Source organism: Anomalospiza imberbis, chromosome 3, assembly GCF_031753505.1.
Source record: "Anomalospiza imberbis isolate Cuckoo-Finch-1a 21T00152 chromosome 3, ASM3175350v1, whole genome shotgun sequence".
Taxonomy (NCBI): Eukaryota; Metazoa; Chordata; class Aves; order Passeriformes; family Viduidae; genus Anomalospiza; species Anomalospiza imberbis.
The window spans coordinates 29,132,383-29,145,731 of NC_089683.1; the positions used below are offsets into that span (position 1 = coordinate 29,132,383).

General features: G+C 35.2%; 1 protein-coding gene across 9 annotated transcripts in view; it reads left to right on the plus strand.

Annotated features, from left to right (window-relative positions):
• Window positions 1-13,349, plus strand: part of ADGRB3 (adhesion G protein-coupled receptor B3) — a 448,710-nt gene that overhangs the window by 408,740 nt on the left and 26,621 nt on the right. For 8 of the 9 annotated variants that reach the window (XR_010997055.1, XM_068183751.1, XM_068183743.1 and 5 more), the window contains 4 exons: window positions 1,855-1,921; window positions 4,001-4,086; window positions 7,565-7,663; window positions 7,978-8,149. Coding sequence is in view for 8 of the 9 variants with exons in the window: in XM_068183751.1 (XP_068039852.1) it covers window positions 1,855-1,921; window positions 4,001-4,086; window positions 7,565-7,663; window positions 7,978-8,149 (424 nt within the window). In the remaining variant the exon portion in view is untranslated. The remainder of the gene's footprint in view (window positions 1-1,854; window positions 1,922-4,000; window positions 4,087-7,564; window positions 7,664-7,977; window positions 8,150-13,349) is intronic. The other variant, XM_068183747.1, reaches the window with a different exon arrangement.

Genomic DNA, 13,349 nt, shown 5'->3' on the forward strand with positions numbered 1-13,349 from the left:
AACAGAAGATGGAGGAATATTTAATTTCAGTCATCAGCTAGGATATGTTGAATATATTACAATAATGAGGTCACACACTGGTGAAAATCCAGACTGTTGAAAATTCAGATTGTGTAAAAACAAGTTTAAGTGAAAAAAGGACAATCTCTACATTTATTTCCAGCTCTGCCTTTAAGCGGAAGTCACTTCTGAACAGCCATTTTACTTGATAACATGGAAAAGGGAGGAAACAATTTTTCCTTTGTCTCGAAGTGTTTTGTGGTGGAAACTCATTTTTTATTTAGGAAAAACTGTTCTTGACCCTTTTTTCAGCACAGGTAACTGAAGTAATGTTCAAACTGCAATACATCAACTATTTTTATGAACTGCTGTTTCTGTTCAGATGAATTCAGATGAATTCGTGAACATTAAAATGTTCATGAGCAAGTCCTAATTACTCAAAGTGGTCATCTTCATTAAGTTTAAAGTTTATACTGGTAAGGAAGTGCACTATGAATGCATTTCCCCCTCTCAGAAGTCTGTGTTCCCAGACTGCCAATAATAACCAAGCTTTTGAAAAAATAGTAAGAAAAACTGCACAAAATTTTGAAAGCATTTTTCTTTGACATTGCAAAAATAAATTGAACATTAGTGTTGTAGGTGGTTTTTGAAGTAGGATGTAAAATAGCTTGGCATGTACTACCTTTTTAACTGTGAAGCAGATAGGAACTATTTGCATCCATTTATCATTACAGAATTTAGCACCCTGGTGCTGTTGCATTCATGTGACAGTTTTCACATGGCCTCATTGCAATGGAAAACGCTTTTGTTCCTTGCAGTGAGAATACCAGCCCTAACAGACCATTAATATTATGAGGTGCTTGCATTTATTTTACTTGGTTTTGGAAAGTACAAAAGCATTACTGGAAAATAAAGAAGATATGCATGATTCTGATGTGAATGTTTCTGGATATGAAATCCAAGCAAATTATTTGAATTTATATGCTGGAATTTTCTTATATGTAGGTGTGATCATGCATTCAAATAAACATGCTGTTCTTTGAATGTGTAATCACTGGGAAAATAGCACAGCTGCATTTACTTCAGTGTGTGAAGCTCCTGTTCTTTTGCAGATATGAAAAGCTTTCCATCATAGTATATCAAATATTTAGAATTTGATTCTGTAAGTGCTCTGTGTTTGGAAATTGATGGTTTTCAGTGAAAGCCCTGATGCAGAATGACAAACTCTTTGAGATTAGGAGGTCTCCAGAAAATACAGTTTTCAGATGCTTTAAAATATACATTTAAATTGTTTGCAAAATATTAGAGGGAATACAGAGCAGATCATATATCATATATGATTTTTCTCTAAGGAAAATATTGTCTTTAAGGTGTAGTTCTAATAGCAATTATTTAATGACAAGATATGTAGAAACCTGGTTTTCTTCTGAAGTTTTGTATTATGGGTGCTTGACCATTTCATCCATTTAAGTATAGAACTATCAGATACGGTAAGCTAGAAGTGTTTCTAGATGCCTATTTGGCAAGGCCTGTTCAGTTAACTCATCATACATGATTAGGGAAGATTCAATGAATATTTGCAAACTTACTTTCTATTGTGCTCTTTATACATTTTGGCCATTTTAGTTTATGTATAACTCACATTAAAGATTTTAAAATGTTAACCACTGGTATTGGAAATATCTTTCACTTCTATCTTTCACTATCTCTACTTCTTCATATCAACAAAGCAATTCTTTTTTGTATGAATCTCATACATCAGAAAAATATGCTATATAAATTATTAATTCTCTCTTGACAGTGTGTTATACTTATTTTTAATTTGTGTTAGTTCTTCTCTAATGTTCTTTCCAGCTGCTGGCTATCTCTGGAAGGAGGGCTACTTTATGCTTTCGTTGGACCTGCAGCTGCTGTTGTCTTGGTAAACATTAATATAATTCTGACTATTTTTGTATGAAATGATAGCAAGTGCTATGTCCACTATAAAAGCTTAGATATACAGCAACATTGCATTTTGCTGTAAATACTGAGATCATTGCTGTTTAACATACCTTCAGTATTTTGAATGCATGATTCATTTGATTATATCACTTCTTTATACCAATTATCTCTCCATGTTTACACGGTAAGCTGTGAAAGAATAATGTACTGATTAGTAGCACAGAAAACTTGTTACAGGCATCACTGAGTTATTATCAGCAGCATCTACGCAATTGTCACTGCCTTGTGAAACGCAGTGACAGTCTTGATAGAGTGCTGCTTGGCAGTGGATTGCTGTGCCAGCAAAAGCAACAGAAGGAGTGGAACCTGCCAGCAAGTTCTCCATGGCTACTGTTTTTGATGGCAAAGAAAAAATTCTCATAGCTGGGAAATGTTATTCATTTGTGTATTGATCTTCCACATCTCTGGACATGCATTTAGGTGTAAGATTCATTTCTGCCTAATTGTAGCTATCTGCAATGTAGATTTCTGCATCTAAGTCAGTTATCCCAGCCATATTTCATTGTCAGTGAAGAAAAATACATACTTTTAGAGATCAAACCATCAGAAGTATTTCAGCTGTCTACTTCAGGGTAAGATGAATTACATTCTATCTGTGCCATCAGCTATCAGATATCTGCTCTGCAGTCTGTATGGATTTTTTGCAACAATTTATTTAGCATTTTTCCCTTACAAATGTTGAATCTAATTCCTCTTCCCACTCCAGAAATTTTGTACTGTGATAACTTTATCAGAACTGGTTATTTCTGGTTTTCTCTTGTAAAAGAGAATCAGTCTTATTAGTCATCAAAGATAAAGCTATTCATCTACATGAATTTTCCTGAAAAGGATGTTTACTACTCCCATAGAGTTTGTCTCATCATTGCCTGGATTCAAGCCAGGATCCTTTTGTACAACTCACAGTCCCTGTCATGGTAGAGGAGCCAAGGATGTTTACAAAAAGCCAGTTATAATTTTCACGTGGAAGTAACTCTATGTTCTCTATTTAATTGGCAAGTCTTTGTTCGGAGATGTTGGAAGTTCACAGTCGCAGTTTGCCCTACCATTAGCTGGTAGCTGTGGAAAGGAGCTGTTCCATGCAGCCACTTAAGCCTAAGTGTTTGAAGCCAAAGAATTATATAACACAGCTGAAAAATGTTAATGCTGAAAATAAAGTTGAAAATGAATTGTCAAGGCAGACTAGCAACAATTAGGTATTTTGGCACAGGTTTTGAAAAACCAGTTTGAAAGGAAAAAAGGATTTTCCTTCTTTAATAAATAAAGAAAAGGAACATTCATTTAATAGATTCAAAGATTGGTATTACCTATTTGTAGGGCCATGCAGAGACAGGTTAATAGAGTTCAGTTCAATAATACAAATGGATAATAACAGTCATTAACTTGTCCATTAAATGTCATTAATATGTCCATTAAGTGCCAACGCCCAACAGCTAAAACATTTGAATTTTTTAGGTTAAATCTTCAACCCATGTATGTGATCATAACACCATGTACTTTAGTGGGGCTAAACAGACATCCCAGGAAAGTTATCTGGTCCACAAAAACAGTAAATTGCAGCCAAACAAGGCTCAAAACTGACATTTTGGTGAATGACATAGACAGTGATTTAGGTGCAGGAAGATATGGAAAACCACAGGCAGGTTCTGCATAAGTGGGAACACCCACATGGGCCATAAATGTTTAAAAAGCAGCATGCTCTGACTAGCTCTTTCCTGTGCAGACAACTCAAATTGCGGCTTCTGGCCATCAGACATGTACACATATACAGCTTGGTACCAGGCATAATTCAAGGCCCCAAAACGAACCTGTTGCAGTGTGTGTGTATGTCACCTTTTTGTCACAGCCTTTTGATGTGTTCCGGGACATTGCTACACAATTTTAGAAGGAATGCTCAGAAATGTAAGAGGAGGCATTTTGCTGGCCTGTAATACAATACTGCCAGGATACAATATTTTATTTTGGGCACTGAAAGATCAACTGTGTGTTTTCTGTTTGACAGGTCAACATGGTGATTGGCATTTTGGTATTTAATAAACTTGTTTCCAGAGATGGAATCCTAGATAAAAAACTCAAACACAGAGCGGGGTAAGCAACAACTGGGTTATTTTAAAGCATATTAAAATTTTATCAGCAGTTTTGAGTTACAGATATTCAACAAAAATTCTTTTGATTGTGCTATGAACTTTTATATCAGTGTAACAGTGTTTCTAACAGATTCCATTAATCTCAAAAGCTGCTGTTGCATTATCCTGAGGGAATGCAACTAAACACACTAAATATAATAAAACACAAGTACAACAGTATTAAGTTAACAAGAATGGGGATTTACAAATCTGAGCAGAGGTTTCACAAGATGGTTACGTGTGTAAAGCTGTTGCAGTTAGGATAACAGTTTTGTGAATTGTGTGTACTGAAGGAACTGATTAATTTTTGTCTGGCTGTCAAATTTAATTACTATGGCAAGAAATGTTATTTGTGTTAATAGTTATAAAATGTATTTTACAGTAATATACCCCTTACATAGGTCAATGTTATTCTGTCATTTTGACTACATTAAGAATTTGCCTTTGTTCTTGCAACCACATAGCATGTACATAGGTGTGTTTTCTAAATTAGTGTAAAAAAACATCAAAGTAAAAAAATCCCTGTGGTTTAGGAGTTAAAAGGGAAAAAAAAAGGTAAATGTGTCTTATTGATTATTTTCTTGTATTTACACAAAAAATCTGTTTATTATCAAGAGAAGAAAAGATTATGACAGTGGTGGTATCAGAAAGTGTTCTGCAGTGAAGTACTGCAACAGCAAACCAGGATTCATTGCATATTGGAGAAAAATACTTCACAACTGCATCATCACCTTGCTAATGCTTATGAAAGTGTATTTAAACTCTGAAAAATTTTTTTTTTGCAGTTGTATTTTCTACTATTGTATTTTGGGCCAGGTTGTAGTTTAACTCCACCAATATCTGCGTTTCTAACAATGATAAATGATAATATTTTCATTTTTCTGTGTATTACTGCTATGGGCAAATTTATTGCAGATTCAATTTTAATTATTTTAAAATTACATTATTACATGTAACTAACAGTAACATTCCTAATAAGTTTGATGAGTACACTTATAATAAATACTTTAGCTGGTGTGATTTCATTTCATATTAATGCAATCAAGTGTTTCTGGTTTTCAGTTCTTCCACCATCATTTTGACAAACATGTACCAAACCCTGTAATTTTATTTCTTCTGTTTTCATCTGTTTTCATTAGAAAGTATTAATTTCATAACCTTATTTTTGTCTACATTGCTCCATCAACATTCTGAACTCTGTAATAACACTAGTGAAATCTAGAATATTATAAAACTACCCAAATTATTTCAAAAGTAGTAATGACTTACAAATCACCAATTCAAATTCACATATGCTCTAATTTCAGTGACATAAGGAGCTGGAACAGCCACAGGTTTGGTTTTGTAAATTTTGTAGGGATATTCAAACTTAGATTTAACTGCTTTTCTTTTTTTTTTCCCCAGCTACTCAGTTGTAGGCTATAGAAATCTATTTGCTTATACTTTATTTTCTTGATGAAGCAAATAACTTGCTTTCTAACTGTGCAACTTAGTAAAGAAATATTTTATTTTAAAATAATCTATCTTTAAAATAAATGGATAAAGAATCACAGATTGTTCTGTTAGAAATAACCCATCTGGTTTGGGAAAAAATGTAGATACCCTAATGAGAAACAGTCTTAACTTGTGTGATATTATGAGATGGTGGCTTAGCAACAGCATTCCTTGATACTACTTGGCAGATGACATCTCTTGAGTCATTCTTTGGGACATAGAAATGGGTTCATCATTTGATCTCCTCTAGAAAGACGATTGTTACTCATTCCTGAAGTATCTTTTGCCAGCCATGCTCCAGAAGGCAACTTCATTCTTCCTGGGAAACATTGAACTTATATTTGTCAAAAGTTCAGTCAAAAAGTTCAGTCCTAGGATTTAAAACAAGTGAATGGGGCAAGATACACTAACTCCATATGCTTTTTATCACCTTAATAAGCATATAGAGAATCAAAAGTTGGAAAAAATATGTTCGTGGATCTCAATCACAACCTCAATCCTTTTCCTGGTAAAAGATGAAGCATATGCAAATGACCAGGCTGAAAACTTACTTTTGGTTTATACACACATTAAGTTCTATTATTATTTGCAAGATCCAGAGCAGTTTTGTAGAGGTAAAGAGAATAATCCAGTCTAATAATGCTGAAGCACTGCAAGGAAAAGACAGAAAGTACTTTCACAATTTACTTTATACTTACCCAAGGCATTTTTCTAGTTCATTCTTTTATCTATACTTTTAATTGGTACCAACCAATGTGGATTCACCGAGTTATTTTCTCACCCCAAAACCATCTTATAAAAGATCTTGGTTCCTACTGTTTTTTTAAAGAAGAAACTGTCTTTATATGAGAAATAGTCTTTGCACTTTTTAACGGAAAATCTTCATTTGCTTTTTCAAAGTGGAAAACACTGTAGTTCAATGTTGTTTCGGACAGTATGTTAAAAGTCTTGTGAGTGCTGGGTTTGGCAGTAGCAAAGAGTTCAGTTGGTTAAAATATCTGGGAAAAAACCCAAAATGTTACTTATCTTCACCATGTTGACCATTTTCCAGCTGGGAATAAGTAAAACATCCTTCCTGTCAGCTATGTCACATCTTATTAAGCTATGGTTATTCCCATTTCTGATAGCAGAAAGAGAAGGAATAGGAAAAATATTTATTTAGTTGATTCAAGAAGCTGAATGCATGCTGTATGGAAAACTTAAATTCCAGGTTTTGTCCTTTAATTCTTCTGACAGGTGCAGAGGTACAATTGTCTATATAAAATGCTTGGGGCTTAATGCTTATGTACTGTGTTTTATTAAAAGGCAAAACAGGTCACCCTTTTTTAGGTACCAGTTGATACTTATTTCATCAGATTCCATATGTTTCAAGCCCTGTATTCAGACCTTCATATGACATGACTAAAACCATTCCAGATACTAGTGAGCCACGCAGGTCACTAGTAAAAATCTGTCTATACAGTATGGACATACTGATTTGAGGCTTGAATAAGTTTTGCAGGTTTCTTTCCCTATTAATGTTCTGTAATGGTCCATACTTCACACTTCTCTTTTAAGTGACCTGTGCTCTTTCCCAAGCATGTTTGGATGCAACAGTCTTTCATCAGGTCTGAATAGAGGGATTTCACTTTGTGTGTCTATCCTAGCACGTGCTTGTGTTCACTTCAGTGTACTGAGCAGTTTTTGATCACATTTTGGGGCCTTTTTCAGATTAAGTGGAAGAAATAGAGTTTGCATGAAATTAAGCCCCATAGCATTAACATGTAAAGTTAACAATAATGTAAAGTACAAAATACAGTTTTGCAACAATATAGAGCATTCATCTTGAATAAGTCTACTTACTTTTTCTGCATGACGTCATATTTAAAAGCTAAATTTCAGTAGCAACGTTTTTTGGTGACAATTCAATATTTTGTTCTTTTTGTGGGTGTTCTGTTTGTTTGCAGTCAGATGAGTGAGCCTCATAGCGGTTTGACGCTCAAATGTGCCAAGTGTGGAGTAGTTTCAACAACAGCTTTGTCAGCCACCACCGCCAGTAATGCCATGTTAGTCCTGATCATTTACATCTTCTTGTTACAAATCTTATACAGTGCATGTGAGACAATAGTTTGATGATGACAACTGTGTTTGCTAACACTGTATAAAGTGCTAAGCACATTTAAATACTTCTTTTAAAATTGCAAATGTGTTTATTAACTGAATACAGGATATTCTTTAGAACGTAAAGTACAACTGTTACATTCTTGTCTATGATTTTCAAGTTAAATTGATAAAGTGACATCCTTAAATATGTTTTATTTAATAGTGAGCTTTTAATATTTTTTTTTTCAATATGCTGCTTTTCTATTTTTTTCAATAGGGCATCCCTTTGGAGCTCCTGTGTGGTGTTGCCACTTCTAGCACTGACTTGGATGTCTGCAGTTCTGGCCATGACAGACAAAAGATCAATATTATTTCAGATACTTTTTGCAGTATTTGATTCATTACAAGGCTTTGTTATTGTCATGGTCCATTGTATTCTCCGAAGGGAGGTGAGAAATGGCTTCCCAGTTTTCCAGAGGGCTGTGCTCCTGTTAATCTCTCAACTGCTCTTTAATGTTATATACAGCTTGCTCTGCAGAAATATATTTCATGGAAAGAGAAAAATAATTTATGGTGAGATGTATAGGAACATGTGAAAGAGAAAAAGAGAAAAAGGGGAAGAGAGGGGGAAGATAGATTAATTCCAAGTGCAAAATATCAGTATAAAACTTTACCAACTTAATTCAAGGTGACTTTTAATCAATCCCAAGTACAGTTTATTTCTAAGTGTTAGTTTTCCCAATGAGTACAGGAAAAGATGAACATGAATGCCCTTCTGAAGACCAAAAGGTATAGATTTTTACACTCTCTAAAACAGGATCAAACATTTTTTCAGCTTATACTGTCCCTGAAAGAGGGCACAAGGAGATTATGTGTTATGTTGGTGAAGATCTGCCATTTCAGATCTACAAACTCAGGTACATATTAAACTTATGGAGACAGCAAGGATCAAGACAGATGAGTGCTGTGAAAACAGCAAGGACTAGTAGTACCCTGGCATGCCCTTCACAGCTCAGTGCAACCTGCCACAGGATTCATCACCACTGAAATCCGATGGCAAAGCTCCTACACAAGTGCTCTTTAATCTGGCTCTGGTGACAGCTTTTCTAACCTGCCTAGCCTGCTAACTAACCCCACATTTTATTGAGATGGGTTTGAGATCAGTAGTGTAAAGCTTTGTTAGCAGGTCTGTGGTGATGGGGCCCTCCATCAAAAATGAGCAGGTGGAGCTGGACTGGAGAGTAGTTCCTGGTCCATGGGCATACCCATGTGTTAGTCATTTATCAGCTTCAGGATATTTACCACACCAGTAAACCAGATTATAATGTCCAGCATATTTCCCTGGGATGGCCAAGAGTTATTTGAAAACCTCAGGACCTCAGGACTAAAAAATAACCAAGGAAGATATTTCAAGAAAGCTTTATTGTCAATGCTGAGTGAGGAATCTCACACAGGGGTTTCCCTTTTCACCACTGATACCCTTTAAACACTGTAATTCAGTATATTAATGAAAAATTATTATGAGTGACATAATTTTTTCAAATTTCTCAGCATTGTATCACATTACATGAGATTTATATCACTATCCTTCATAGTATTCATATGTGATAATCCTATCAAATAATGAAATTTTCAATTTTTAAAGAAAAAAACAGTATCTTGCAGAAATTAGCACCTAACATTGTGCTAATTTTTTCTTACTTTAATCACTCTGTTAGGGGCAATGAACTTTTGTATTTGTTGGTTTATCAGCTCTCATATTGGAACAGGCTTGTTTGCTTCATTTAATACCTTTATTTTTTATTTATTCCTTTGACTTCTCCTTTTGTTCAGGATAAAAATGTGCACAGAACAAGAGATAATACTGAAGAAAAATTTATTTTATGTAGAACTGTCTTGCAATCCCCTTACTTTCTTCAACAATTTCTTTCCCGATATGATTTACATCTGGGAGAGAGGGTAGTCTCATCTGTAAATCTGAAAGCACTCATTTCATATAGTTTTTTTGCATAATGGTAAGACACTACAGCTATTTTCAGTGGAAAGGATAGTGGTTTCATACTGGTTTTCCTCTCTGAAATTTTTGTGTCCGTTGGGATTTATTAACTAGCCCTAGAAAGGGGTATACCACCTCCCCATTACTGTCCTAGGGAATCATTTTTATTTTAAAATAAAATTTTGCTCAAGGTTGCATGTGAAACATTCAAAACTAAAACAGTATGAACAACATTATCTTTCACAGAGTCATAGAATATTGTCAGTAGGAAGAGACCCATAAGGATGATTGAGTCCAACTCCCTGCTCCTCACAAAACTGCCTAAAACTAAACCATATGACTAAGAGTTGTCCAAACACTCCTTGAACTCTGACCATGGCTTGGAGCCATGACCAAGTGTGTTGCAGTGACTGACCACCCTCAGGGCAAAGAACCTTTTTCTAATGTCCAATCTGAATTCCCCTATTCATTTCTTGTTCTGATGTTCTAATTGCATTTCCTTCTGTCATAGTTCCATTTTCTTGTGTCTTTTGTAAGGATTCAGAGAGGCTGAAACATATACCTCATTATCAGTCATTGATTTTGTCAAAAAAATACCAAAATCTATGAGAAATTCTTAATATAACTTAGCATAGCACAGTATAAAATAAATTTTTTTAAAAAATAATAAAGCAGCAGTTACACGTGCATCAGTGCAGTAATGCAGAGGCTTATTTGGAAAAAAAATGTATGTTGACTGTTGATGAAAGATTAAAATCAACAGACATCTTCCAGTAATGCCCTAAGCCTTGAATTAAAAATGCATTTCCTATTCTAATGGCAGCTCTTTGCTGTAAATGCTTTATTCCCAGGGAATGCTTCAATAATGCTGAACATCTCATAGAAACATTCTTGTCTGACCATACTCGCAGGTAGGACTGTGGTGATTGAGGTGGAATTAGTATTTTCTATATGTAAACTCAAATTTCAAATTCATAGGATACCTTGACTGGAACCACTTTTAGCTCACTGTTTCTAATTTAAGCAATATGAAAAAAAATAGCGGACTCTATGTTTTTAGAGGAATCTTTTCTTTAGGTTTATGTGTAGGAAATCAGCTAGTTATGATTTACTTTTTTCACTGCTTGTTTAGTAAATCACACACACACATATATAAAATAGCTGCAAAGAATCATTGCTCTCTTTAGCAACTAACAGAAGTTGCTCTAGCAAGTTAGCCTTACGAGTTACACATCGCAGTTCTAACATGGAAATTCTAGAAGAAAGGCATTTTATAAAGCAGCTAAATAATCTATTTACATGGTGTTTTTGAAAAATTACCTCATGAGAAGACTTCCCAGTGAGGCCCAGAAAGCACCAAGGTTTGATAAGGTTCTCACTTATCAAAATGAAGGAGGCATTTCTTCTTTAGCCGTGACAACTTAGGCAGAAGTAAATGTACAGAGATAACTTATTCACTAATCAGTAGATTATCTCCAGCCAAAATGATGAAAGTGGTGTTAGTGGAAGACAAAGATGCCTAGGTATATTGCTGATTGAACTCTATTTGACAGAACACATTTAATCTTCTTTAGTCCTCCAGATTTAATTTGCGAACTGGTCAAAACACTTGAGGAATTAATTAAGGCGATATTTTCCGTATGGGAAAATTCTTTCATAGAAATTTCTTCAAGAAGTACAAAGAAGTAAAAGTTGATGCACTTGAATCAATTTTAATTTCAAACTTATTTGGTTCAGTTTGCAGCAGTAAAAGTCATAGTTTTCCACTACACAGAAAGAGATGTAAGTCCAGAAAGTTATGTTTCAGTCTGACTGGAGTCTGGCTTTCCAGCTCCAGACAGCCTCAGGTGAGTACAGGCCAAGAGAGCAGCCCTCATGCAGAGTGGGCAATCCCATCTTTGCACTGCACATGGTGCCTCCCAGCTGAAAGAATAGCCTGGTACTTTTGGTTGTCTGCAAAAGCATTTAGCTCCGCCAGTGCCTGTGAAGGAAATCCTGCCAGAATATTTGTCACTCTTGATGACAGCTAGAAAGCTATCTCAGTTATAGCCTATAAGATTGATCTAATATTTATAGCATACCAGCACAGGCAAAACAGTAATTCTGACTGTCAGGGGGAAAAAATTTGGGGAGGAATATATCTCCATAAAATTCAAATAAAAAGGACAGCCCTGCTTTACTATGCCTTTATTGTCATCACGTCACAAAGAGACACACTTCTACAATTTTATATAAAAGTGCCTTTTTTTCTTTTACTTGTATTGCTATAAAGATAAATGATGGAAATATTTGTTACTTTCTCTAACACACTGTATTGACGACCTTTTGTGACAGAGGCTACATTAGGAAGCCAGGGATTTTCACCAACTAAGATGTACAACTGGAAGAGGACTAAGTGATGTGTCATCTATTTCTGTCCACCATCAATTCAGTGTCTTTTGGAAAGATATTAAATCTTTCTATACTTCTATTTTCTAACTTCTAAAAATGATATGATACTTTAAGCATGACCTATCATAGACTATTTGGAAATTTTGGAAGAAAAATGCAAAGTAGTTAGATATTATTGCTTCATTTTGCCTTCTTACCCCAAAGACCCTAGAGTTGTTCCTTTTTGTTCCTCACCTTTCTGTTTAAACACCTAATTGGGTATTGGAAGATGGTGATGGATGTGTCACAGAACGATACAGGAGGTCAGCGTTGAAGCTTATCTGTCTCAGAAAAACAGTTTGCCTGATCTGCTTGAACACAAGATGCTTTAAATCTGATTTGAATCACATTTAGTAACTTATGTTACTGGTGATAGGAGGAACCCACATGTAATTTTTTTCTTTAGCTGTGCTCTACAGAGTAGAGAGCATTTGGATTAAATTCATCGTTGGCGTCTAGAGCCCACATTTCAGAATTGCAGGAGAAAAATAAAAAGTACATGAGTAGGGCAAGGGTAAGTTATAAAAGCTTGGAGCTGGTTACTGTTGCTAAGGAAACTACTTCCCTGGTATCCGCACGTTCATCACATCTGTCTCTCCCTCTCTGCCCAGCTCTAAGAAAATCTTGTAATTTGATGTTAAAAGGCAGGGGGGGAAACCAAGATTATGTTTCAAAGTAAAATGTAAAGACAGCACAGTCTTTACATACTCAAACAACAATTTTGAACAAGCAGTTTAGAAGAGTAAGCTGGTATTTAGAATGTTCAACCATTTTGATTCTGACTTTGGTGAGGACATCTAGAAATTGCAACATATGTCAGTATCCTGGATAATGCAACATTTTACATTCTGTTAACATGTTCAGATCATATGCTGCTTGCACTTCAGAAGCATTGTAAAGAAACATGCACATTTAAGAAGATCCTAAAATCAAGATTCACCGCTTTAATGTAGAAGGCAGTGAAAGTATGACATGAGATTTCTGAGATCTCTAGAGTTATTAGAACTGGGGAACCTCCATGAACAAAGAGTCCCAAAAATTAGGAGGCCCACTGTACAGAGTACAGTGAGATAAACAGGATGATCTGAAGTAACAATGCTTTGGGGTCAAGCATCATGTGCCTGGAGATGAGATTCAGCACAGCTGAAGGAGGCATTTTTTATTATATTTTTTGTCAAATCACTGTGCCAGTGCTTATCCAAGAGTATAAAACTCTGAAGTGT